Source organism: Gymnogyps californianus, chromosome 2 (assembly GCF_018139145.2).
Source record: "Gymnogyps californianus isolate 813 chromosome 2, ASM1813914v2, whole genome shotgun sequence".
In the NCBI taxonomy this organism is placed as follows: domain Eukaryota; kingdom Metazoa; phylum Chordata; class Aves; order Accipitriformes; family Cathartidae; genus Gymnogyps; species Gymnogyps californianus.
The window spans coordinates 144,939,341-144,966,902 of NC_059472.1; the positions used below are offsets into that span (position 1 = coordinate 144,939,341).

Consider the following 27,562-nt stretch of genomic DNA (forward strand, 5'->3'; position numbering starts at 1 on the left):
GACCAGCACGAGGTGTGATGCTCATTAATAGGTTCACCGCAGTAGGACACAGCAGTTCCTTTCCTTGCAGTGGGGAAATAAATGTGACCCAGTAAAACGAAACAAGTTGTTTTTAAATATTAAAAAAGCAATGACTCTAGAGAACAGATACATAAAATCATCAAACTCACATTAAAACTGTTGTGTCGTTTGCTCTAAGAAGCTGGTAGCTTTTTAAAAACAGTAAAACATGAGCATGTTACATCCCAGACGGTTTGCTTTTCTTCCCCATGTCTTTTATTCTGCCCTGAGCCTCTGAAAAGCACTCCTTTCCCCCTCCTTTTGTTTTCTGTTTGTAAAGCTTTATACATTTCAGGTTTTCGTCATCTTCTCAGATCACTATCTTATTTTTTCATCTTTCTTTTCAAGAAACTTCTTTTTTCCCCATCTGCCACCATCTTCAGTATAATACTTGTCCCTTTAGGATTTCTTTTATCCTTCTCATCTTTACGCTTTTCACTTATTCTTCCCCAGATCCTTCATTCTTGCTTTTGCTTGTCAAAACTGTGTTTCTTCCTCCTTCATGGGGGAAGAAGTGGGAAGGTTGGGTGGACTTTTTTGCTATGAACACCCAGGAATGCTCCAAATAATACTTTGAAACCCTGCAGAGGAGAGCTTGCACGAGTCCTTCAACACTTTCAAAATCTGCAATAGCAGTTAATGGAAGTCTGACTAATGCTTGAAAATCAGCAGCTTATTTTAAAGCGGTGCTGTACCTTCCCACCAATAACATTATCAGGCCTTCCTCAACAAGCTTTTATTTTTACATTAGAGGCTCTACTCCATGCTTTGAAACCCTTGCAGCCCCGTAGCAACTTCTCTCTTCTAAACCCCAAGACACAGAGCAGGTGACGGACGCAGTCTCAGACACCACGCGGACACCTTTAGCTCTGGCTGGATTTCTGTTCAAATCAAAGGAGAGCCATATTGCTATCCTGCTCACAGAAAACCATGTCCAGGTGTACCCAGGGAGATTTCAGAAGAGCAGCGAATCCGGTTTAGCTGGAAGTGAGCGTATGTAAAACATCTTCAAGCCTGAAAGTAGGGGTCTAGCCATGGCTGCAGGCCTCTGTCAGGAGAGCAGCGGCTCAGCCCTGTGGGCACTGCCACCCCCGAGGGCTGGGGTAGCATTCAGTGCCAGGGAAGGATACTGGGGGAAGGATCTAGAGCCTCTTCCCCGCTTCCCGATAGATGTGCCCTTGCTATTTATTTTGTTCCAAAAGGAATTTGCAGTAGTAGTTTGGGGATCTTCTGACATTTCACTGACATTTCTTCAGGGCTTTTTGTAGCATGATTATTATTGTCATTAGGTACCCTCACATGTTAATGCCTACACTAGATTTAATTGTGTGCATTCCATCTGGGGGCCAGTTTTTGCTGTGAATTCTTAACATGCACCCAACCTAGTGCCTCCATGGGCCTGTTTCAGCTGGACCTGTTCTCCTAGATAGATCACTTAAGAGGTCTGGAAAATCCTCTGCAGAGCTTGCAACAGATAGAATTGACTGTTCCTGACAAGTCTACCATTTTTACTGTTTTCCATCTGCCTACCAAGACTGCCTCATTCTTCTGAAGTACCTAAGACCACTTAAAATGTGTCTAAAGTTTGATGCCAACTTCCTAGCCCTGCTTGCCAATTCAAAAAATCTGTTGCAAAATATATGTCAATACATTTATTCCCAGACTAAGGCAACCACATATTACTTAAATGCTGGGGTAATCCTAAATGCGATCGAGAGGCTGGTGCTGATAACAGCGTCTTCAGATACAAAACAGCTTTTGTAGAGAGTATCATTTCTAGCATGAGATATTTAAAACCTTTTCTTCTCTCACTGAACGCAACAGGCCTGTTTCGGCAGTCTGGGCATGTTTCCTGGCTTGCTGTCCGGAGGGCAGCCGAAACTCGGCAATTGCTTGCTCAGGTATGAAATTCATGAAATCGGAAATCAAGGGCAGGAAGGCCCTGCCACGAGCAATCTAGGTATGAGTATCTGTTCTTGCTCCTTGAGTTTCCTGGTTAGCTTTTGCTCTGCTAAGACTAAAATTGTTTGGAAATCACTGTCTGTAGATTTTAGGCTTTTCTTCCCCGCTGGTAAGACTTGAAGCTATTTGAGATGTTAAACAATTTGCGGCTTCTGAGGTTGGTTGTGGTGCTGCCTTTGTACAGATAAATATAGAACCTGTGGCATTTTGAAAAGCCATTTGGAACAGCTCTTCAATACAAGCACTTTCAGCAGAGATTAAATACATTATTTGGGTTTTCTGCCTAAAAAAAAAAAAAAAATCACTTAAAAAATTGGCAGAAATACCATTTTCTTCAAATGACAAAGTTCTCTTTCCCCAAATTGAGGCTGGCAGTTGGCAGCTCTTTACAAAGACAATTTTTTTTTCTTTCCTCTCTCCCTCCCCCCACTCCTTGATTTCAAAATAACCTTCAAGGCAAAAAAGCAGGACATAACAATGTAAAAAAGAAATAGAAACTGATTAAAATTTTTCACTCCTTGAACAGAATGCTTTACATTTTAACTAACTTGTATCAGATAAAATGCTATCACATTCCTACACCAGAAATTAACACATTGCAGGAAACTGGACACATACGTTCCTCAAGGAATTCGCTATTCGGAAGTCCTACGGAAGAAATTGAAACACAATACAAATAAAGACCTTTATTAAAATCACTTGGAATCTTATATGAAATTTAATATTGTATAATATAGGTGCAAAACCTCTGATATTAACAAGACATGATACATGTGAAGAGAGGACATTAATATACATATAAATAGAAAAACTAAAATGTGTTTGACAGTGATATATTAAATGGCTACATAAATGTGATCAGAATTAGGAGAATATGTAATTTTGTATTCCTTAAGCAGCGTCTTCTAAAGCAGTATACATAGTAAATTGCTTTTACCTCTAGTGTCTGCTTTCCTATGAGTAACAGGAGATGCGTAGCAATATTATAGGCACATGCAAAAGCAATGTAAAAGATATAAAAACAGATGCAGAAGCCAGGGACTTATTTGTTCTTGGCTGCCAGAGGCTTACGGCTGATCTTCTTTGACTTGTCGTTGTTCTTCTTTGGAGGTTCAGGATTCGCCTGCATGTGTCTGCCATAAAGACTGTAAGGAAATGAGACAAAGAATATTTGTGATACAACCATTAAACACAGGCTTTTACTCTGCAGCACGTTAAACAATGCATCTAGTTACTAGAAATAAAAAAAGGAAGGTCATATTTATTTTGTCTCAACACACTGAACTTTCTATTAGATCTCATGCTGCAGTCCATAATACTAGGTTTTTCGTGACTTATCAGGAGAGGAACATCGGGAAGAGCAGGCCTTTGGAGCAGTGAAGGAGCAATCAGTTTTGCCTTCAGAAACTAGCAACCTTTATTCTGCAGTTATGGGTTTAAGGCTCAGAAAGCTGCAAGGATGTGTATTCAGGTCGACAATGACAAAAATTGGGTTGAACTGGAGAGATAGAGTGCCCACTTAGAGCAAAGTGAGCATCATCCCTAACCAGAAAACCCAAGGGCTTGATAATGTGACAGAGAGCAATGGTGTCACAGCTGCCTTAGCTGCTCACACATGATTGATAGTACTGGGACAGCTACCAACACATCAATGCCACATTAGTAAGTACCACTGATTAAATGTTGACAAAGTATCCTACAATTAAGACGGCTAGCATTCACAGCGAAGCTAAATAGACTACATGGCTGAGAGGATCTTGCTAAATATCACATAGTAATTAATAGATAATTTATGAGTAATCCTGATTAAACTAAATTAAAAACCTACCCAAAATAAACACAGCTCAAACTTAACTTCCCTTATTGACACAAAGTGCTTTTTAAAGACGTACTTTGTGGGGGTGTCAGTGCATCTAGAAGGGAACAGAGATGAGCTTTGTTTCTGCTCATTCAGCTGTATAAACACTGGCAATGCTGACACCAATACTGAAATCCCTCTGAAAGGTGTCCCCCTGCTAATACTTCAGCCCGATGCTGGTGAGTGTCCGCCCCAATCCGTACTAAGTTGTTGCCAGTCAAGCTGGACACTAACTTCTACCACTTGATAGGAATTCTGCTACTGAAGATAATGGCACCAGTTCCCACAACAGCCTTCCTTGTGTCACTGCACCTTCACCTTCTGGTGGACTTTTTCAAGAAACAGGACAGATCAGGGGCTTGGGGTTGAGAAACTGCGTCTTCCTAGAATTGCCTTTTGCTGTGTCAAAATCTGGATGGGTAGCTGTCAGCACTGTCACCACAGAACCCGCGTCCTGCATTTTCACACATCTGGGGCACGCAGAAGGACCCAGCTGTCACAGGCGAGCTGCACTGGTCCATCACACACCCCCTCACATGCACTCTCCCCTGCTGCAGTCTGTGCACGCAGCTTGCATGTCCGTCCAGCCCTTGCTGCAAACAAGGACCAGGTACAGATCCTTTTGCTACTTTTGCTTAGTCCTGTCAGGACAGACTTAGTTACTCATGATATGTTGTCGCTTACCCAGAAAGCCTGACCAGATAATACACAGTTCTGCAGTGGGTATCACCCTGAGCAGGTATCTCAGGGATAAAGTGACTCTTTATTTACAGTGACCTCTTTTGCTTGGCAGGCTGAAACTAATTTCAGCAGAGGACAAGCCCTCTTTCTTCTACAGGGCCTGGTGGACTATGCAGTCAACTGTATGCAAGAGACATTGAACAAGGATCCAAACAGATAGAAATACTCTTGAATTACTGTGCCATAAGGCATGGCCATGGAGGGGCTATTTATGTCAGATACAGAGAGATTTTAGCTAAGACATACATTGCTCCCTACAGCTTCCTGAGGAGGGGAAGTGGAGAGGGAGGTGCTGATCTCTTCTGCCTGGTATCCAGTGACAGGACGCGTGGAAATAGTTCAAAGCTGCACCAGAGGAGGTTTAGACCGGGCATTAGGAAGCATTGCTTCACCGAGAGGGTGGTCAAACATTAGAACAGGCTTCCTAGAGAGGTGGTTGATGCCCCAAGCCTGTCAGTGTTTAAGAGGCATTTGGACAACGCCCTTAATACCATGCTTTAACTTGGTTAGCCCTGAATTGGTCAGGCAGTTGGACTAGATGATCATTGCAGGTCCCTTCCAACTGAAATTATTCTATTCTATTCTATTCTATTCTATTCTATTCTATTCTATTCTATGTCAGGAGGTTAAAAGCTACCACCTTCTCTGAGCTTTATTTTGCTGTATCTGGAAGATACCTCAACCCTGGGGTTCCTGGACTGCAGAATGGGATTAGAACTTCTCGTAGGGTGGGGTGGGGAGGCAGCACTCGCTTTCACCTCCTCAGCAGGTGCAGTTTTATATCATGCTGCTAAGCAGGCTGCTATCAAGGTACACTGTACCCAAAACAGCCTTGCTCAAGGAAAATACAACTGTAAACTACGACATTACTTCACCTTACGGAAATTTTATGTGTGCCATCACCTACCGTCAACAAGGGATCAGATGCCATTTCCTGATAAACACAGAGAGCCCTGACCCTCTGTGACAACTGCATGTTTACTATTAGCTACAATACACATATTTTTCTTTTCATAAGAGATACAGCCCCAACAGCACAAAGCTATATTTTATCCAAGTCAAATATCGATCGTAAATAACTGTCCTGTTTTGGAAGGTGTTGAGTTGAGGGAGGGAAGATATGGAAGGAGATAGTTCGGTATCAGGAAATACTATCATTGTGGAAGAGCACAGAAGTGTCATCAAGGAGGTTGTCCCATCAGAAAACAATCCAGGGTAGAAAAAGTCAGGGAACAAGCAGCATCTTGTTCTCAGTGATACGTAGTGCAGCATTTGGACCACTGTCAGCAATAATTTTGTAACTCTGAGAAGTCAGCAACAGCGCAGTGGAAATGCATGCTCAAATCTGTGAACACCAATAGTTAAATACTAAAATCACATTCAAGTTGTTTTTTGGCTCTAGAGGAATAATGCTATGTTGGAGTAGAATGTGAGTTTTTTTCATATAATAAGAAAGTCCCCATTTGGGACTTTAAGCACTGAATTAACAGAGAATCCACTGATCCACTGTATCTGAGCACAAAAAAACTTCGCAGATGGGAACAGAAGTCCCCTGTCACTGTCCTGTCTTCCATCTCCTGCTGCCCCACAGCTCCTTTGCCCTGCTAGTGCCAACCCAGAGAGGACTATAACAGCTTTAGTGGTTTTCAGGTGTTACATACCCTTTTTTTGCTCAGGTTGGTTTAGGCTCCAGTTTTTTGCTTTGGAAACCTTACATGAATTTCCCTCTCAGATGACACTTTTGGCATTCATTCTGCCTCTCATTTCCTGCCTTCTCAGTGCAAATGTTCAAGTTGGTGGACTGGCAGAGCTCAGATTAGTGAACTTTTTCTAAGTAAAAGGGTGTGGTGGGAATTCTAATGACTATACGGATGCTTTTGAAGTGCAGAAACTGAATATTGACAATTTTGAATGAACTTCAGAGTTCTGGTAAAGTCTACTTGGGCAACGCCTTTTGACTGCGAAATGAGGTCCAGTGGCCGCTGCATGTGTTAAGCAGTAAAAATCCCAATTGACCTGTAAGTATTTTTGGTAGCAGTTTTTCTTTGATATTTGCTCCTTACAATATTCAGTGCTATTGGTGCTCCAACAATTCTCTCCGCCCTGTAAAAATACTATGTCAGTAGCAGTAGATGTGCACGAGTTGCAGACATCTGCAGCACTTTCACATTCTTTTTACTTATTCTGATGTCCAACCACTTCTATCGGCACATGCACTGAAGTTTCATCCAGGAAAATAATTATTGGGTTTGAAATAAGCAAATCAAATATATCTACTTAGGTTTCTCTGGCAAAATTTCAAGGAAGTTTCAGCTGCACATTGCTATCTCAACTGAATATAAGTGCTTTACAGTTCATCACAGTAGTCTGCTACACAAAGAGCAAGGATCAGACGTATTTAGATTATACAAGCCTTCACAGACAGGGACTCTCTCTTGTGTTTGCACACATCAAATACGAGGAGACATATGGTGTCACAACAACATTTAAATACAATAATGACTGTGATAATGCCTCTGGGACAGAATTTGCCTTCTGTTACACTAGGGAAAAGAGAATTCACGATTTTCAATGAACTTCTGGTACAACAGACACCACTTTTATAGCTCCCAAGGAAAAAAAAAAAAACAGAAAAAAACAAAAGAAAAGAACTAATGGAGCTGATCCGCATGGAGAAGCAACTATCTGAATTACATGAGAACCTATAACCCTTTGGCTGTAATAGATGTGGAGTTTACATATACAATCCTTAATGATTTTGATACCTACTGGAAGGATACAGCCACAGAAACCATAGCTTGCACGTCACCGTCTGTCAGCCAAGCTGTACTAACTGTGTACATGCTCTTGCTCTGGCATCACTGCGAAGTCAAACGTGTTAGGCAGAAACACTCGCACACCGTCCTCGGCAGCGGAGGTCAGCTTAAGACATGCACACAGACAGTTACGCAGCTCAGTTGATGGACGGTCATGTACTAGGAGATGGCACCTAGACCCTTAGCGAAGGCAGATGGTCTCCATAAACAGACAACGGAATATTGAGGCAGATTGTGGCTACTGTTTCAAGGCAGATTTGTGAGATAAGTGCCGATAATACATTCATGGCAGCACCTTCACACTTGATATTTTGGAACGTCACCTCTTCACGGGGTGGGTATAGCTCCGAGCAGGACACTACACACAGCTTGCAGACCAAAACCTCAGCTGAAGAATAAAATCTACAGTGCAAATAAATATTTGAGATGTTTGCTGTTTGCAGCAACAGTCAGAAGCTAGTTATTATAACCACAGTTCACAAAACTGCTGAACCTTTGTAGACTTAGCAGCTACAGTATTGCATGCAGCCTTCTCATTATGTTAAAGTGAAAGGGGAGATTAAATGCAAGACTGAAAATGCAGAAAGCCCTCAGATAGAGATTTCCAGTTGCTTTCTTTCCTTGTATATATTTTTCAAAGCAAATATCTCTCATGAACATAGATGTTTCTTTGTATGCAAATATAAACATAAACAAAATCTCCCTGCATTCTCTATCTGCCCCATTGGAAGTAACAAATGAGAGCACTATGGCTGCTGCAGCAAAACTAACAATATCAAGTGAGAAAGATGCTCATTAAACTTCATCATTCTGTCTACTTTAATGATGCTTTTACTTAATAAAAATTCCCCAAGCAGTTGCAAGGATATTAGGCAAGGTCTTTGGTTATGTATCAGAGGTCTAAGCTGTCACTAGCAAGCATGCACTTCAGGAGGGGCATTCCCAAGAGAAAAGAGTGAATACAGCTTTCTTGTAATAAATTCAGAGAGAATCAATAACCACAGCCTGCCACATTACTTAAGCATTTAGGAAAGTAGGTGATCCTTCTAAATTAAACTACAAATTGCTAAATGTTGCAATTTACAGCATAAGATCAGGCATGGAGCCTTGTAACTTGAAATCATACAGTCTTGCTACCAAAATCTCTGAATTTAAAAAAGAACCATAGTTAAAATTCATAAAGTTCAAAAGAGCAACTTTCAAAAACCACCTTCAGCACAACTGCCTCCAATTTTCCTCTCTTGTACAACAAAATACTCACTGGCTGAAGGCTACGTGCTCCCAGAGATGAAAAGAGCAAACTTGCAGAAGCTAGTGAACTACTGTAAAGTGTCTGATGTACACATTGATTTTCCTGAGTTTAAGCATTTTGAAAGAGGAGGATTTCAAGAACGAGCCATAAGAAATACGTTGCTCTCACTTTACGTCTGTAATAGACCTACAGGGTGAGTATGCAGTATGAAAAGGACGCACACAGTTAAATAAGATCCTGGAGAGGTGCTACCTCCAGGCATGTACCCTAATCTGAGAAACAAAGGTGAAACATTCCAGCACTGCTCACTTGGAGCTCAGGTTCAGGCGGGTATTTAATGCTTAGAGGAAGCTTCAAATGTGGGTATTCACAGTGACCTCAACAGGATGGTCCCCAGTCCCAGCTGCTGAAGCAGGAGAGGGGAAAGTCTAAATCAGTGGTGATATCACTAGAGACCCAAAGCTGAAAGAAGTGCTTACAAGACTGATATGTGCTGGCTAGCCTGTATCAGTTAAAATTCTCAAGCACTTACTGCAAGATGCTTTTGCCCTGGCAGTTTTTGTGTAGCTTATTGCTGCTTCTGGTATCCCCTCTGAGTGACTGAGGTTGGCCTTTTCTCCTGTGGGAGCTGCTAACCTGTCACCTTCTCAAACCGCATCTTCTCCCAGGAAGGGGACAGATACCGGAGTTTAATTTGCCAGAAATGTACCAGTGAGGGAAAACAGTGGGGGTTAAAATTACTTTGCAAGTATCATATTATTTTGGTAGTTTACCAATAATTTATTTTTACTCTCTGTGACATAAGTTAGATGATTAAATTAAGAGGAACATTGCATGGGTAAGTGAAACGAGTATCTGGTTTCCTTGCACACTCGGATGGCAAGCTGAAGTTTTTGGATTCTTAATAAGGAAGAACAGACAAGAGTGACTCATTTTATTCAGCTAATTTTTTGCCCCTTGTTTGCAATTGCTCTGAGAGCAGATGGCAGCAGTGTCAGAGATGTTCATCATCTGAAGCTCTCTGCAAGTTTCTTCAAAAAACTCAGCTTTGGCCTCTCATCTGTCTGTGTACCAGTTCACTCCTCATGCTCCAAAATGGAGGCAGTGCTGACTGGTTGAAGGGGGCAGGCGCTGGCGGTGCTGCATGCCTGCTACGCTGCAAAAGCCTCTGGGCTACTAAACCTGCAGCTCTTAATGTGCTGTAAAACTGCTCCAGTATTTTTAGGTCTGTAACAGTTTGTCTTCCTCTATTGCCCACTCACACTCTGGTATGCCTAATACTTCAGACTGCCCCAAATCCCCACACCCCAGAGCCCAGCCCCAAGACACTCCGAAGTGTAACAACCTGTGATATTTTTCCATTCCCTCCACTTGCCCCAGTAATCTTCATAACCCAAAGTTCCTGCAGAGTTTGCCCTGGCATCACCCTCCCTAATCCCCCCAAGTCCTGCACTTCACCTTTCAAAGAGACTTTCTGCATCACCAGAAATCCCTAATCCCCTGAAGTGCTTTCTGGGGTCTTACCCCCTAGAGGTGCTCCCCAGGGGAACTGATCACCTCTTCCCATCTTGGTTTAGCTCTTTTTTGTAGCTAGTTTCATTTTTTGGAGCCCGAATTAGATAAGAAAGAGAGGATTCAGTACAGGTGGAGAGCTAGGTATCCAAGCCCATGTTGCAGTCAGTGGAGATCTGGCTAACAAAGCCAGTGGAGTAGAGAGCTTTTTGGCTGACCAAATGTCTGCTGTGAGATGCTTAGTTGCTATACTCTGTTACCGATTTTCACCAACTACCATGGACAGTGGGCAGTGGGCAGCTAGCTGACACTTAGACACTCTCGTTTAGATATTTTAAAATGCTAGATGAAGTCTACCCAAAGCAACCACTCCCTCTCTGTTCCCACTTTGCACGCTCTCACAAGCTGTTAGCTACCTTACATTATAGAGTCCGCTGAGTCACACAGTCCAATGTTGACTTACTGCAAATTCCTACCTAAAAACACTCCAAATCTCGATAAGCAAAAAAAAGTATTCTGCAAAACTGTCTTACAGCTCACTGTCTCAGCGACTGTGTAGAACGTGCATCCTCCAAAATAAGCCCACCCATCCCATGTGTCTCCTACTAGCCACTTCACCGTTCAATTCCCCACAGGGCTCCCTTCTGCCGGATCCCTCAACCCCAGTCTCTCCCCTTTACATTTGCTGTACCATATACCTGAACAAGAGAAAGACTCAACCCCTATGTGCCATGTTTCCCACCCTCTTTCCCTACAGGTTACTGTCAGAGATGGACCCTGACCAGAGGGACCTCTGGCCTGAGCTCAGGAGCTCCCTGTGGTGCTCCTCACAACAGCATCGTCAGTCCTGCTGTGACAACTCAGCAGTCCAAACACAGCAGTTGTAAAGGCAATACAGTCCCGTCAGATGCATAAGGAGACGTGTCTGTGTGGGGAGATTTGAGCCGAGGTAACTATGATTTACAAACACCTGCTCTCCTATAGGGCTGGCAATTGCTGGATAATTTTAATTCTGCCAGACATGTCCACTCTTAAACTGGTTAATTTAATCCCTGCTTCTTTGAATTCACCATCTTGCATGTTAAGGAGAACTAATTTTTTTTTCCAGAAAGGAATTCCAAGTAGGTGTTAGGCATTTCTTTAATTAATATACAGTAATAAAGGAAAGCCTTCTCCTTATATTCTCTGAGGCTAGCAGCTTTTTGAAGCAAGTACTTTAAATGTGAGGCTTGTTAGGGGAGCACAGCTGGAAGCTCATAGAAACCTAGCAAAAAAAAAAAAAGTCTTTTTTAAAGGAAAATGTACAGGCCAAGATTTGCAAAACTGGCTAATGACTTTGCACACCCAACTTTAAAGACCTTACAAAAATGTGGCTTTTGGCAGAGAGGGTTTTGAAAGCATATGGAACACCAGCATCTGCTTTCTGAAAGTCAGACCTATCTAATACCTAGGGAGCCCAGCACTGAAAATCTCAGCTGTGCTACAAAGCCAGAGAGACACACAAGGGGGACCTCCATGGAACTGTCATGAAAATGGAAAGGAGAGGACGTGCTTATGCTTATTTCTTTAAAAACAGAGACAAACGTGAATTAAGATTTCATCTAGAGAATCTATTATGCTGATAAAACAACCCCCAGCTAGTCCAGTATAATGAGATGGCAGCCTGAGAGGACCAGGGAGAGAACAATTTGTTTCTGCACCTGGATAGTCCTATCAGATTATCTCAATTATGAAGAATTTCTCACCTGGGACTCACATCTTCAAGTGCATCCAGGAGGGCTGACCTCCCTTCTCATGCTCCATTTCAAATGGATCGGTGAGTGGTTCAGCCTACACGTGCAGCCCAGTCCCTGGATCCACCCCAGGCACGGAGAAACGTCATAGGTCAGAACCTGAAGTCCTCACGGCTGAGGATTCCCACAGACTGCAGTGGAATACTTTTCCCCCTGTTTTCTTTTCACAGATCAAATGGTGCTTTCCCACTTACGTATGACCAGAAAAAACAATTTAGTGCCAGATACAGGCATCAGCTATAAACCCTGAGCACTGAGGTATCCACTAGAACAAATTACGTCCTTCACCTAATGAATCAAAAGGAAGTAAGAGCCGCAGAATCTGCACGAGCAGGCTCAGCTTCTTTGGCAGAAGCCAGCACAGGTGGCTGCAGAGAAAAATGCACCAGCAAGAAGGAAAAAGACTGTTCAAGTGAGAAAGTGTGTTCTGTTTACTGAAGTCATCTGTATCATCACAACCGTTGTCTTTATGTAGTTGTAATTCCATGAGCATGCAGTAGATAAATCAACAGTTTGCTCCATTTCACCAAACCATGTTGTTGGGACCATATTCAGGGCCTCCTGCCTGCTCTCAAACTAACCCCGGACAGGCAGCGAACACAGTGCAGAAAACATACTGGCACGCAGCACAGACACCTTCCTGGAGCCACCTGAACACACTCTTCTTCATTCTTGTGTTATTTTAATGTTGTTGTCCACATGAAGTCCTTTGGGCTTAAGTAAACCAGTGCTCATTTTCCTTTTTGAATGCTACACTAAGGGGCTTGCTGCTCAGATAAATCCCCTTACATAATCTTTATTATTGATTTACTACATGCATTTTGCTGTGCACCTAATTAATATTAAAAAAAAGGAAAACAGAGGGTAAAAATAGCTAAGTGCAAGCCAAGGAACTTTCTTTAAGTTATTCTATGCCTGGCAGGTATGTATTTCTTTTCCCGTAACTAGACAAAGTGTACCAATAGAAAGTATAGAAGTGACTCTGGGGAAATACTGATACACAGAGTCTCTTTTTTCCTCTTTTTTTTTTTTAAGCAAAACTGAAGTGTCTGAGTTAATCTGAGCCTGCTCTGCTGCAAACTGAGGATGACCAATTTCACTGGCAGTAGCAGGGAGAACATTCAGGGGACTGCAATTCTCCACATGCAGGGTTTATATAGCTGCCCTGCTCTGCTGGGTCAGCTCACACACCTCTCCCAGGGTGTCTACCTTTGTCATCCCTACTGGCTGCAGGACCGGCTGCCTAACGGCTCCTCAAAATAGACACAAAGACCGAACAGTGACGGGGGACACAGTGACACGGTGGGGAACTCTACCAACCTAACTCCCCTGAATCACCACTCCCGAGACCCTCAAAGGTGAAGGACTAAGCCTCGGTCCCACCACACAACCCACTTGCGTGACCCAACACAAGAAATTCTTTCTGGAAGGCTGTGCAACCTCTGGGGACCACTGTGTAAAGGGGGCATAGGACTTACTGTGGGATGCTTAGGGGGAGTCTTGGGATTGAGCAAAAGTATTTAAGGATTATACAGGATTTATGAGATGTTTAGGGGAAGGACCAAGAGAGTGGAAGGGAGGGATCAAGGTGGATGGCAGACAACTAGTACAGGAAAATGGAGAGAGGATCAGGCAGGGGAATAAATGAGGCCAATAGTGTGCAAGCAGGAGGCTGGTCAGCACACTTGTTTGGCTAAGCTCTGTGCCAGATCACCTCTACTTTGTCCTACCCAAACCCTGTTTCTAACTGTTTTCTGTGTGAGTGTGCCCTCTGTTCTGACAGCATGCACGCATGAGCCATCAGCAAAGTTCAACCCAGACTAGCTGGTCACTAGGATGGACTGAGTCCTAGATACTGGAGAGACCAAGGGTCTGGGACCAGCTTCCAGGGAGGCTGAGGGGCTGTAGGCTGGTAAGACTGGGTCTGGGGGCCTGATACTTGAAACATCAAGATTTGGGAGCCAGGTACCAGAGAGATCCCTGACATAGGGTTTTCCCTGAGCATTGATCTCTAGAAATGCAGCCTGGCTGTTGTTTGTCCCCTCTGTGTTTATGTGGCCATCTGTCCTCCCGTCATGCTAATGTGTTCATGGCTGGCCATGTGTATATACGTGTATATACATGTTCTGAATTTGTGGTTAGCCTTGCTACTGGCAGGACAAAGGAACAGGGATATGGAGCAGCTGCTCACTGCCATTGGTGGAGGAATCCCCTGGCTCCTCCAGCCCACTGGATTTAGCTGCTCAAAAGCACTACCAGGAAAAAGGTGAAGAAATGAGGAAACTCACTTCACCTTTTTGACACAAGGGACCACATCTGAAGTGCTACACATCACAGACAATCCAATTTCACCCAGTCACTTGAGTTGGCTTTGTTTGACTCATGTTGGATATACTTTCCAGAAAGGCTGTTCCAGGGGAACCTTCTTGGATTGAATTTTTGAGCATGCGTAACACGTCAATGCAAATATTGAATTTTGCCATCTTCCTCAGGAAATCTCTTTCCAGTTCCCAAATATAGCCCTTTCAGCTACCCCCTAGCCAACATTGGCACAAACACGCCAATGACGTCAATCTTCCAGACGCTCTGATGAGTTGTGCTCAGACAGGTCCACATACGTGCAAAGGAGCAAGGAGATTCAAAGCCAATTTCAAAATCATTGTCACCATTCATGTTAAAATGCTGGAATTTTGAAAGTCAGAGATCAAGTACTTCATTATGGAAGCAAAAAATATCAACACAATGGTTTTCCAGTTATATACATCTACTGCGGAAGACCAAAGATGGTCACACAGATACCATGTAATAAAATGATCCATACTATTCACCCCATTTTCCAGCCAGTTTTGAACAAAGCATCACACCATTAATATTTGGCAAACAATTACTGGGTTTTAAGCAAATCTTTGGCATTTTTCCATGGCTTTTACTGTGCCAACAAAGCTGTTCCAGAATCTTTTCAGGAGGGACCTATGTTATGTGGCAGCCAATAATCTTTATGGTAACACTGCAATGAAAATGTCGCTTACTGTAATGAGCAGAGATCATAAGTTAAGCCCCCAGCTACCTTTCTATTATTTTTCATTACAGTCTTTCTGGGTTTGTTATGCTTCAAGAGTACTCAGGGAATTACACCAAACTAGGCTCACTAGTCAGCTCTTCATTACTCAGACCACACTGAAACTGAGCAATCAGCAAACTGAACCAGCTCCTGAGGTGACACAAGACACTAACATTTGTTTGAATATTTACCATTTCTTTTTTATCTTGTCCTCTTTCTTAAAGCTCTGTTCTGTAAAACAAACTTGCCTACAGTTGGAGGTGGTTCTGAAACAACAGGAAAATCACATAATATTTTTTCATGCTATTAACACCTTGAGTGAAGGGTTGGGCTTCCTTTCGTCTACCAGAAACAAACTGTGATATACTCATGTTTGCCTGACAGCAGTGTTTTTCCTAGATCTGTGTTCCATAGTGCTGGATGAGCTGGGTGAGACAAGAAGTCTCACTTGCTATGTGAATCCTTGTCCCTGCTCCATTGCAGATTTTTACATTGGCTTCCTTCCCTCTGGCAAAGCAAGAAGCTGACCACCCCTTTGGAAAACAGCAGTTACACTGACATCAGTAAGTTCTGATGTCATCCAATCCACACAACTTCCCAAGTTGCTTTCAGTGTCTTTCAAGGTCCACAGTGTGAAGAACGTAGAGCCTTTTGAAAGGCTTTCTTCTCCCCTGATATCCGTCAAGATGAAATGACAACATAGTGTCAGTCTGATTTTGGTTTCAACAAAATCAATACAAGTTTTGCTTCTGATTTCAGTGGGTGCAAGGTTTGGCCTTTAATGTCACGCAATCTATTCTTGACAACTGAAAATCCACTAGTGCACACCATGCAGCACAGGCTATCCCGTGAGACAGGTCTCATCACAGTCTTCTTGGAAATCACCTACATTTCTTATTTTAGCTCTCTCCTGAACAGAGTGACTTGGGAAGTGCAAAGACCTCTAGATTACTTAAGAATTACAACAGAGGTTTCATAATAATTTGTGTTGTAGTTAGTGTTAGCAACTGAGGCATATCTTGGAAACTGCAAAACCAAACACAGCTTTATGATGTCAATCAAACAGCATGTTCTTTGTTATTTAAATCATCTACACATGGCCACTATTATCCATGCAAGCAAACCGCACTTGCAGTACAGCTCACAAGCCCCAAACTATCCAGCTACCTATGAACAACATCTAGGCTGGCTATGAACACTGGAGTGAAAATTATGTCTTCTCATCAAGTGTTAGTAATAGCTTGGGCCAATGAGTCACTCTGTAAACTTCTTAATGCACGCATTAACCAAAATAGTTTCTCTTCCAAGGAAGGTGGGATTATGCATACCGATATGATCTGTTTTTGCTGAACATCTTTTTGCCGTAGGTAGGCAGCACTAATCCTAAATCATTGGTGCTTATGTACGCTCATGAGTTAGAGGAACAAATATGGAACTTTTACTTAAAAGGACAAGAACTAGTTTACTCAATCATCAGACATTTGCAAAAGGCACCCACAGGAGCCTTCAAGAGTGATGCAAAATAAACCAGTGGTTCCACCTGCTTCTGGGCAAGAGGAAAAGGAACATGGTGTTGAAACCACTTGCACTGAATCAGTCTAAGTGCCACGGTAGCAATGAAGGCAGAAAGAGTGCAGCAATGGGGAGCCAAACCCCAAGCTGCAGTCTTAGAGGATAAACTGCAGGACATCTACTCTGCAACTTCTTAGAAACATGCTGGAAAACACATTGCAGGGAAGGCAAACACAGTCCTTGGACTACTGTCCTTACTTTCTGGTTCCTCACCACACAGGCTAGTAACATGTTTGCCAAACCCCAGGCTATGCAGGCAAGGTAGCAAACAGGCACCCCCCTACTTATGAAACCGTCCTAGTATTCCCCAAGCTGGCAGCATGGAGTGGATTAATGAGAAACGCAGGAGTGGGAAAACCAAAGTGGCAAAAGATTTGTCAACAGCTCTCTGTCACTAAGAAAGTACTTCATTAGCCTGTCAATTGCACAGTGTCTAGGAGATACATTTATTGACAGCTCACTGCCAATTGATACAACATCTATAAAAAGCTCTTCTTATGCAATGAGCTTGCTGACTCACATGATCATGAGATCTATAGAGAACTAATAGCTGTACTAAGCCCCAAATTGCTCTAATTTCTAAACAAAATGAAACCAGAAGTGGTAAAATCCCACCAACATCTCAGCAGCTAGACCATATTCACTGCTTACAGCACAACATTTTAAAATGAGATTCATTTTTTATACACTTCATAGGTGGGGTATGAACTCACGGTGAATAAAAGTCCTTATACAAAACACTGTTTTTCACTTCTATGGCCATTTGTGCTTATGGGATTACTTTTGAAATACAGGGAGTCGGCATTTTCTACTCCCTCCATTTAGCATGGAAGTACCCAGTGATGTTCAATTCTGTATGCCAACCAACTGCTCTGTGTGGTTGGGTTCCTCAGCCTCTCATCGGGTTAGGATAATGCTGCGAATGGCTAATTGATCCTGCAGTGGCTTTAACAACTGGCAGTCACTTCACACAGCCAGCAGCATTCCTGCAGCGCACACGCTCCTAACCCTTGCTTGCTTTGCTTTGTACGACCTGTTTTATCACTTCATGATAAGGCAGCGTCAAAGACAGCGGGAGTAACCTATTCTGGCATCTCCATCTGGCATTATATATCAGACTCATGCTGCTCTGGTGGATTAGTTTCAGATCCCTGTTGGCAGATCAAAGGCAGCAATAATAACCACAAATCAATCCCTCTTTAAGACCTAAAACATCTTCCCTCACATAGGACGCCTCATTTCTTCACCACCCCAGAGCCCTTATAAATACCAACTTTGCCTAGACACAACAGTTATATGCAGATACCCAGGCCCTGGAGAATTTGGCGCTGTGTTTTCAGCTGCTTTCTCCTATTCACTGACAAAGAAAACGAGCAGCATCAGTAGAGAGGGGCTCCTGTAAATTAAACACTTGAGTCCCTGAAAGTCAGAAAGCTGCTTGGTGCCAAAGTGAGGGCATACAGAGAAGATGGCTTGCTTCCCTCAGTCTCATCTCAGGTAATATATTTTCCAGCACCCATCAGTGAGACAGTGCTGTATTTTCACTGAAGCACCCAGCTACCATCAGCTCACAGCTCAGTGCTCTAAGCCAACCAACAGATGTTTTCAGAGCACGTGTTCAGATACAGAATAGATGCATCTCCAGTTGAACAACTGCACTGTGGACAGGTTGCTTTCTAACGGTGTTTCCAGACAGCTTACTCACTTGATTAGCACATGCTCTAGAAAATAAGACTCAGAAGAAAGGGGATTCACGAGATTCGAGATCCACATGGCTGCTCCAATATAGGGGGAACATCTGGTCCCTTTCACAGTGACTGTGCTTGCATTCTTGAGATCGCACTTGATTTCTTGATGCTCACCTGTTAGGTCTTAGCTCAGGCAGTGGGAGTTAAAATATGACTCAAAGGCTAGGTATCAGCTCTCTGCCTGGCTATGCTTTACTGTCAAAATGAGATTTTTACTGCAAGAGAAGTAGCTTTTGTTTGCTCCCTCTCCGTAACACCTTCACAGTGACAAAGCTGTATTTACCATGATGTAGCTAGGCAGTTCCCTAGGACTCAACTCACCCAGAGATACTGCGGCAAAAAAAAATCTGTGCCTTGGATTTTACAGGAGAACAGCTATTATGCTGTAAAAGATATACCTGCATGGGCAGTGAAGACATAAACTCTTCCTCTTATCTTTCTTTAAGTCTTTCAGTCTTGTAACTTGCAGTTTGAACTATGTCTCCGAAGAGACTACAACCAGCTACGATAGCAACAGTTCAACATTCCCACGTTCTTCCTACAATGAAACCCAGAGATAAATAGTGAAAACGATCGTTGCTTAAAGATCTTCTGAAATTTCTAAGAAAAAATGTATCAATTAAAGGCAAACAGTCATAAATCCTCTGGTGCCAATATTGCATACTAGTACAGTTTGCAAAGGCCAGAAAGACCTGCTATTTCAGGGTTACCACCTAAGGGCCCAAAGAACATTTTGTCCTAAAATTCTTTCGAATACAAACATAAAGTACTTTGATCCTGATTTTTTCAGTATTCAATTAAGATACAGTTCTACTTGATGGACTGTTTATCACTGATAATTTTTTACTATACACATAAAACTAGAACATTGTCTCAACATATGGAAAATGTGGATAGTACATATTGCTCATAGCTGCACATAATTTTAAGAAGAACTGTAACTGTACTATTTCTAGATAATTTTTAAACTATGACAAAGATGCATGCTATTGAAGAAAAATGGCAAGCCTATAAAAAGCTACATGTGTTTGAGTCAATCAAGTATAAAGAGTAACTTTTTTCTTATAGTATGATTCTTTTACATGCTAGTGTAAGTAGGAAGTCAGAAAGATGAACCAAAGATCAAGAAAAAAAGACCATCCTCTTCCTCCCCCTTCCAAAACTGAGCTTAGAAAAATACCCTAAAAAGAAAAAAAAAAAACCACCACTAGCAGCTTCTAAGACAGTTTAATAAATCTTGGGGAAGGCCTTAGTGTTGAATTTGCCTTCCTGGTAGTACCTAAAGCACTGCTACTAAAGCAATACAATAAAGTTTATGAACTTGTCTTTACTGCTGCATAATTTATCTTTGAGAAATGATACTATGGCGAACAACTGCTCTCTGTGAATGTCTTTGGGGCTTCAGTGGACTGCAGTTTTTATCACAGCAAGTAAACTGGATCCAGATTGAACTCCAAACTGAAATATATTTAATATATTTTTTTATTAATGAAAAATACTTAATTCAAAATTTACACTACTATACTCAAGTGTTTTCTTATCCTCTACGTCAACTTCCCAACTGAAGTGTTTTTGAGATACTTTATACTGAAAATCAAAAGAAACAAAATCCAGAACCACTCATATTTCTTTCTATTCAAGAAACTTTCCCTTTTCTTTTTTATTAGTTTCCTACCTAACGAAAACCAAATATATCCCTTCATAAAAAAAACCAAAGAAAACCCCCAAAACCCAACAAAACCACACTGCAAATTCAAAATAAACTTAACCAAAACCCAGCAATCAAAGCCAAAGGTACACTGACTTCACTTCTTCACCTGGTCTAGTGTTCACGGTATAGTTTGCTCAGACCACTTTCCAGCACTGTCGTTACACTGCTCTAGAAAATGTTTATTTTTGGGGTGCATGCCTTCTGTCAGGTCAGCAAGTTAACATGACTACGCAGCTGTTTGGTTACCAGATTTAATGTGATGGAGGCATAGGAAACCCTAGGCAGAGGAAAAAGGTAAAGGAAAGAAAATAGATCAATCAATTTTTGTAATTAAAAAACCGCAAACAAATTAGATGGTACAAATCAGAAGGTGTAACTACACATAGGGACACGCATACATGTTATGAAGAAAACTTCGTTGTCACTCAAACCTCACAAGCCCATGCAAAGCTGACACAAAGAGTGGTGAGGAACCAGCACAATGGAAGGGAGACCCACAGAGTAAGGGTCAGCCAGGATCTCCCACCAAGGAGGTATTAGGTCAGTCTGTAGAACAGCTTTGTAAGAAAACTGGCAGTTATTCAGCATAGCCTGGAAAAAACAACTGTGCTGAGGGACTGATGACCTAAGCGCACACTAGGGTAGTTTTCATCTGTGGATGTTATGATCGTTGGCCAAGCAGCATTTCTTTGTGCGTTTGTCTGTAACAAGATAATTTCAGGATACTGGATTATTTGATGAATTCCAATATTTCAGGGAATGTTCTAGGCAATGGGCAATGTCATATTGATTTTGGTGAAAACAAGAAAGTGAAAGGGGAAAGGTATATATACGCATAGGGTTTGTGACCTCTTGCAGTTAGCAGATGCAGCTGTTTCAGACATCCAAATCTGTGGGTAATGGCCCATAGATCAAAGAGCCAGTGAATGGCTGCCATCTTCTTTGCCAGTGTTAAATATCCCCCCTTTCCTCCCATATTCTTGCAGCACTTGCTCCCAGTACAGTTTAGAAACGCTGACACCCAGAACAAATTCCCTCAGGGATGGGAAGAAAGTAAGAGCTCGGGAAAGGACGGAAGAGAGGAAGGAAGAGCTATGAGGACAAAAGAGGGATGAAGAGACACAGCAAAAGCAGCTGACCTTGGCATGGGAAAAAGAGGACGACACCAGTATATTGCAAGAAACACACAGGTAACTCTCACTTTGGTGAACAAAGGGAACATGGAGTGAATGAAAGAACAGATGAGCGTTCAGACCATGTGAATTCAGGGAGCCCTTACGGTATAGAACAGAAGAACATGGGGGGTCCTTGACTGATGTATGGAGCACATCCCTCAAATGCTGTGCAAGTTCTCCTTAGTCTATGTGTTTCAGTACCATTAATTCAAGACTAAGCACGTTCAGCATGAGCACAGACTGCAGTAGACCCTTCCCCATTTAAACATACATGGTGCTTGTCACTTCCTCACATCCATCTTTTGGTAACATTAGCTCCGTTAATGAAAAAATAAATGTTGCAAAAGGGAAGTATTAACATAACCAATATCAAGGACATTAATTTTAAAAATGCTATTTATTTTGTATCAGAGTGGTCATATATCTTGATCTTGAGCAGTTCTTAGCCTTGTCCAGATTCTGATTCCATGCTATGGAGACAAACTCTGTCCTGACTCTCCTTCCTGCCCATGATTCATTCATTTGACATCTTTAGTACTGTATCCACTTGATGGGCTTCATGTATTTAGTAAAAGACAATAATTCTTATTTAAGCAAAAATGAGTTTTTTAGCGCAAATCCTGGATAGTGACTTACTGTGAAGTATAGACACAATACAGCTCAAACTATCTGCTTGAAGAGAGAAGTCATCTGGCTCCAAACACAACAGTTGGCCTGATACTTTGTGAGAAATTTGCAGCTCCATGAAGAGAGTGGGTGAGTCCCCAGTCTCGAGGGATAAGCACTAGGTTCAGTGAGCTGCCTACAAGTATCACTCAGCGTCTGGCTTTGAAGATCCATGTTACGTCCTAACAGTGCAGATGCAGGACCCTAGTGAAAAGACTTGTGCAGGTAACTTGTCTTCCTAATCTGCTCCTGTAACACAAACCAACCACAGATGTCAACTGCATTTTCCCCAAATCAAGAGAAAAAAACTACAGAGAGCACAAAACTACTGCTGAAGCACAAGGAAAAGGTCAGCCCACGGCTACTCTTCATAGTTTTTTTGATTTGCCAAGAGAACTAGGCAGCCAGTGCAGGAGAGCTCATGCAGCCTCTGGGACATGAGAGTGGTGCTCTCAAGGTACAGAGGACCTGGGAATTCTCTCCATAGCAGTCACTGTTAGAATTAAATCCAGTATTTTCAGGAGTGCGAGAGGAAGCAGAAGCAATTACCCTGTCAGGAAATGTGCCAATAGATAACTTGGGAACAACCTGCATACGTGAACACAAGGTGAGTTTATTTCCACCACCTCCCCATCCGTCCGAGACATGACTTCAGTTGCTCGCTAGCAGACGCCGGGCGACCTCAGTGCTCTCATGCACTCATACAAAATTACTGCCCGTCTCCCCAACGGGGCTCTCTGGCAGACATCACCTGCTAAGTTAGCATTACTGAAGCCCCAGCTGATATTCTCTTCAAAACTCCTCTGTTCCTCCCTTTCTCGGTCACTATGGCAACGTCCATCATCCTGCAAACAGCACCATCCAACTCGGGGCTCACTCCGCACTCATTCATCTAAGCTGTTTTAAGAATCGCCTCTTTTCCCTGTGCAACGTTTCAAAAAACTGAGTTTTACTCCCTGCTGATGCCCCCACATCTTTGACACAGTTCCACTGCCCTGTGCTGCAACCATGCTACCCCAAATGCAGTCCCACTCTGGAATAGGTAAAAGAGCCAAAATCAAAACCAAACACAGAGCATGTTGTGTGAGTATCTCTAAGTAGGCTGGAGGCAGACTGAGGACCTTCTCTTAAAAATCCTGGTTCTTGTGAGCAGCTTTCCCTTTTAAAAGCTGTCCCTGCTAAGTAAAGGCATTGAAGATCAGCTGAAGATAGCCAAAATAAAAACAGTGAGGCAAGGACAAAATAGCAGAGCTTTCCTTTGATCTAGATTTTTTCCAGGATACATCTTCCTTACTTGCTATTTTGTTTAACTAGGCTGTGACTATATCTTATTATTCCTCACATTACACCCATTCTGTATTTACATTAATCCTGGCGTGGGGGAAACAACAAGATTTCATTTAACTTGATTCTGTTCTTACTGATTTTTTACTATATTCTTGAAATACTATTTCAGTACTGGCAACTTTAGATCAGATATTCTCACAGCCTTTCTGAATATTTTTTTTTTTAATTTGGAAATTATTTTTAGTAAGGAAGGGAATACGCTTGTGGTGTATTTTTTAATTCTGCCAGAACAATGAAGAACAGGCCAGCAGTTCACAGCTTCAAGATAAAATAATCAGCACATAAAATAAAAACAGTTTGAAGAAAGAAAACACTTTTTTGAAGGAGTTTTCCATAATTTTTGCAAAAATCAGTTTAATAGTACTGCTGTTTACGTGTATGGGGATAAAAACTACACATGCTACAATGGGAGATCTGTAACTTCTCTCAATACATCAGAGAAAACAACATTTTCTTTCAGAAGGAAAAAGTCATTTTTGTTGAGGCAGTATATAATTTTCCACACACAAATGTGTTCATCCAAACCCAACCTACATGTCTCTGTACCTTATGCTCAAATTTTCTCTCACTGCATTCAATACATTAAGTGCTGCCTAACTCCCACCTCCTGAATTCAGAAAAAAAATCATTTTTCCTTTAAAAAAAACACCCTTTGAAATTGAATGTATTCTTATTGTTATAGCCTACAAGTTAGAGGCTGAAAACAGCCATTAGTTAACAACCTACCCATTACCCTGTAAAGTGTTAACAACACGTGAACCACTGCTGTAAGGAAATTGCCCAAAGAAAAGGGCAGGGCACACTTCCTGATCCGCTCTCTTCTAGAGAACAAGTACCAGGGGTTTACCACTCAAAAAGCCTCTCTTTTATCCTCCTGTGCTGGCTAACCTTTGCTAGCCAGCAAATGAAAGCATGGGCCACAGCACGGCCAAGGGTTTAGCATCCCTGCACACACTCATGCATCTAGGTCAGTGTCTAGATCCTGGAAGCTCTGTACCTCTTCTGGAGCCACTCCACCACCCGATGGACAGGGAGATGCTTGAGATTACCCACCACCGTACTCAGCACACTGAAGGCTCCGCACCCCTTAATATGCTTGAGCAATCAAGTCAAAGTGTTTGCTAGTTACTATATTAAAAGAGGGGAGTGGAGGTACTGTAACTTGCACTTTTCTAGAAGCACGAGGAAAAGAGATGATCCAAAATTGCTCAGAATCATTTTAAAGCCTGTAAAATCAAGCTATGATCCCAAAATAACATGATTCAAATAATTCAAAGTAGTCACAGAGTTTAGCAATAGTGGTATTAAAGGAAGCGCAGTCTACCCAAAGTAAACAAGGTGAACCAAAATCACACAAAGGAAACCTAGAAAGAAAGATACCCAAGCAAGAAAACCCAAGCAAGAAAATACAAGTTGGTTGTGCCTTTGACGTTTGTCCATCATCCCTCTCTCCCACCTACCGATGGGTAATGGGAGGAAAAGGCAGCCAATATCCTTTTATATCCTAGCCTTGGATTACTTGGTGTCCTTGATTTCTGCTTTTACTAAATTCTCCATTTTTCTGCTACTGCTGCATTTCCTCCCTATCTCTTCCCTTTGCCTAATCAGCTGATTCTCCTCATTTATCTTCCCTGTCGAGAATCTTGGCTTTTCCCATTTCTCTTCCCTTTCCAGCTCGTCAGCCTTCGCCTTCTTACTGGTCTTCCTCCTGTACCACTTTTATGCTTTCTTTCTTCCTTCCTTGTTTCTCATCATTTTATCACTTCTTTTTTTTATATAGAATACTCATCTTTCCATCTGTGCTCCCTTTTTGCCTCTCAGGTGGTTGGATCTGAATAGGAGTGACTTTGTTTTGAGACATTTAAGTAGGAAAATGAATGACTCTTCTTAGTATTTTCCTCAGCAGATGGACACACACTACACAGAGGGGATCTGCAATAACGTGTTTTAAGATATTTCCCTGGATCCCATATCATCGTTCAAAAATATTTTAAAAGTATTTAAAAAGGATTTCATACAAAACATTTCATATAAGTCTTTATGGGAATTGCAATAAGTTCCATTTTTTTCCTTAAAAAGTAGGCATGAAATAAAAGTTATTACTGACATCTGTCATATTTTAAATTCCTTTATAAAATTTAGTAGTGGCAGCAACAGATGTAGCATAAAACACTGTGAAACGATCTCCTTAATAGAGCATCCTTTAAGGAAAGCAGCTTCATCATTGACAGTCATTTAGTAACACAGGAGGCAGCTTCCCAGAAGATATTTGCTGCTGTTATATTAGAGGTAATTAAACTATAAGGTGATTTATTTCTTTGCAGCCGTGTAATTGAACTTTCTAAATCCATTAATGATACCTTATGAAAGTATCAGCAGATATGGAACATGATTATCCCCAGTAAAACTGCGTTTACAACACAGAGCCACAAAAATTCTACAAAATGCCATTTATTGGCAAAACATTAATATATTAAGGCACAAAGGACAGTGCACTGATGGTAGAAACGCTGTCACCAAACGTACGTCTCTCCTTCACCCTTCCCCCAGCTCTCCCTTTCCTATGATTGACAGTGATTTTCTGAGAGTAGGCATTATCTCCAGGCAAGAAAATCTGTGTACATAAAAACCAGTTTTACATTAGTCCTATTGCAGCACTATTGATTACTAAAGAAAGCTGTAGGCAACAAAATATATATATTTTTTTAAAAAAAATAATGTGTATTTAAGAGTGGAAAAACACCCCTCTGTATAGAAATTCAAAGGAGTATCAATGTCTCACATATTTTCCCCATAACCATATTAACTAATCCAGCAAAAAAGATCCTTGATATGTCATTTGCTGATTGATGAGCACAGAGAGCTGAGACCCGAGCACGGAATTTTATTGCTGAAGACATTTTCATCTGCAGCCAAATCACCAGGGAAACACTTTGTCAAACAACTTCATTCTGCAGGGAGACTTTGTGACAATATTGGCAACTTAAGAATTTGTTCTGTTTTTTCCGATAGCATCTACCTGTCCATGTTGAGAAATATTTACAGTAGCGCTGCAATTCATGCAGATGTCCAGCTTAAGAACAAGTGGTTCACATTTCACTGCAACAATATGTAAAAAATAGACGCTCACAAGCTCTATTTTTTTAAATATCTATTTATCTATATATAAACAATCCAATATATTTTTCGCAGCGTTTAATACCAAACCCCTGTACTCTCATAATAACAACTGATCTTACATTGAACATCTGCAGGGCTACAAATTGTTACTTGTTTTCAAGAGCTCAAGTACCGCTTTTACCCTTTTTTTTTTTTTTTTTTGCAGCTGGGGGGGACTGAATCTAACAAAATGCTGCTAACTTTTATACCATCAGGTTAGGCAAGAAGTTGGGCTTCCAGTAGGACACCATGGCTTAATGTATCCACACTCTAATCCTCTTGCTGCTCCCAAAATTGCTAAGGAATGTGAGTCCCGCTGATTGTCTTGAAGCTTCTAATTATTTTCTGTGTTGAATGAAATTCCCAGGTTTCACAATTTTTTACTGCGGTGGCAGCAAAAGTGACCTACTATGAAATTTTCTGAGCTGATTAATAGCCATTCAGTGTTCTCAATGGCTCAGCTATGCTGTCCACAATGGGCTAAACCTGATAAATCTAAAACCAGGTAGCCCCAATCAGGATTTATGTGTAAAATTGTACGTACAATTCCTTTGTCCATAGACGAGCATAAGAAAACAAATGAATGGCCAAACAAGATGGTTAAGACTACCTGGCATGTGATGGAGTGGGGGAAGCCAAGAGCGTTGCTATTTCTCTGCCGATACAGGGTTAGAGTTTCTCCTTGGGATTTTAGGGTTAAATCCTCTAAGTCTCATTGATAATTCTGCATCTGAAAATGGGGAGTTAAGCCGAACAATCGTAATTTTTCCCAGAGAAGTTTCTCTAGGTACTGTGATGCCATTTTACCCGGGCAATCTGCCAATGGCATTGTTCCACTGGCTAATTTAAAGGATGGGGGATCAAGTGTTTAATACTAGCTGCCAGTCAGCTTGCAAATAAAAAGGCTTTCATCCAGCACTGAGCATCCATTTCCACCATTCCTATCACCACAGGATCCACTCAAACCCCCGCTGCTGCCCATCTTCCTGATGCTGCCCTTTGAAAACACACACAGAATTATGCTTTTAAAAAAACCCACCATGCCACATGTATATTAAGCAAAAATAACATGCTGAAATATGTTTTGAGCAGGTTACCACCAACTTCATTACCTTTTTTTCAGATATGA

At 41.8% G+C, this 27,562-nt stretch overlaps 1 protein-coding gene across 2 annotated transcripts in view; it reads right to left on the reverse strand.

Moving 5' to 3' along the window:
* Positions 1–2,693: 2,693 nt before the first annotated feature.
* Positions 2,694–27,562, reverse strand: part of RSU1 (Ras suppressor protein 1) — a 118,049-nt gene continuing 93,180 nt past the window's right edge. For both annotated transcript variants that reach the window (XM_050915648.1, XM_050915649.1), the window contains exon 9: positions 2,694–3,167. In XM_050915648.1, coding sequence (XP_050771605.1) covers positions 3,065–3,167 — 103 coding nt within the window. In that variant the 3' untranslated portion in view covers positions 2,694–3,064. The remainder of the gene's footprint in view (positions 3,168–27,562) is intronic.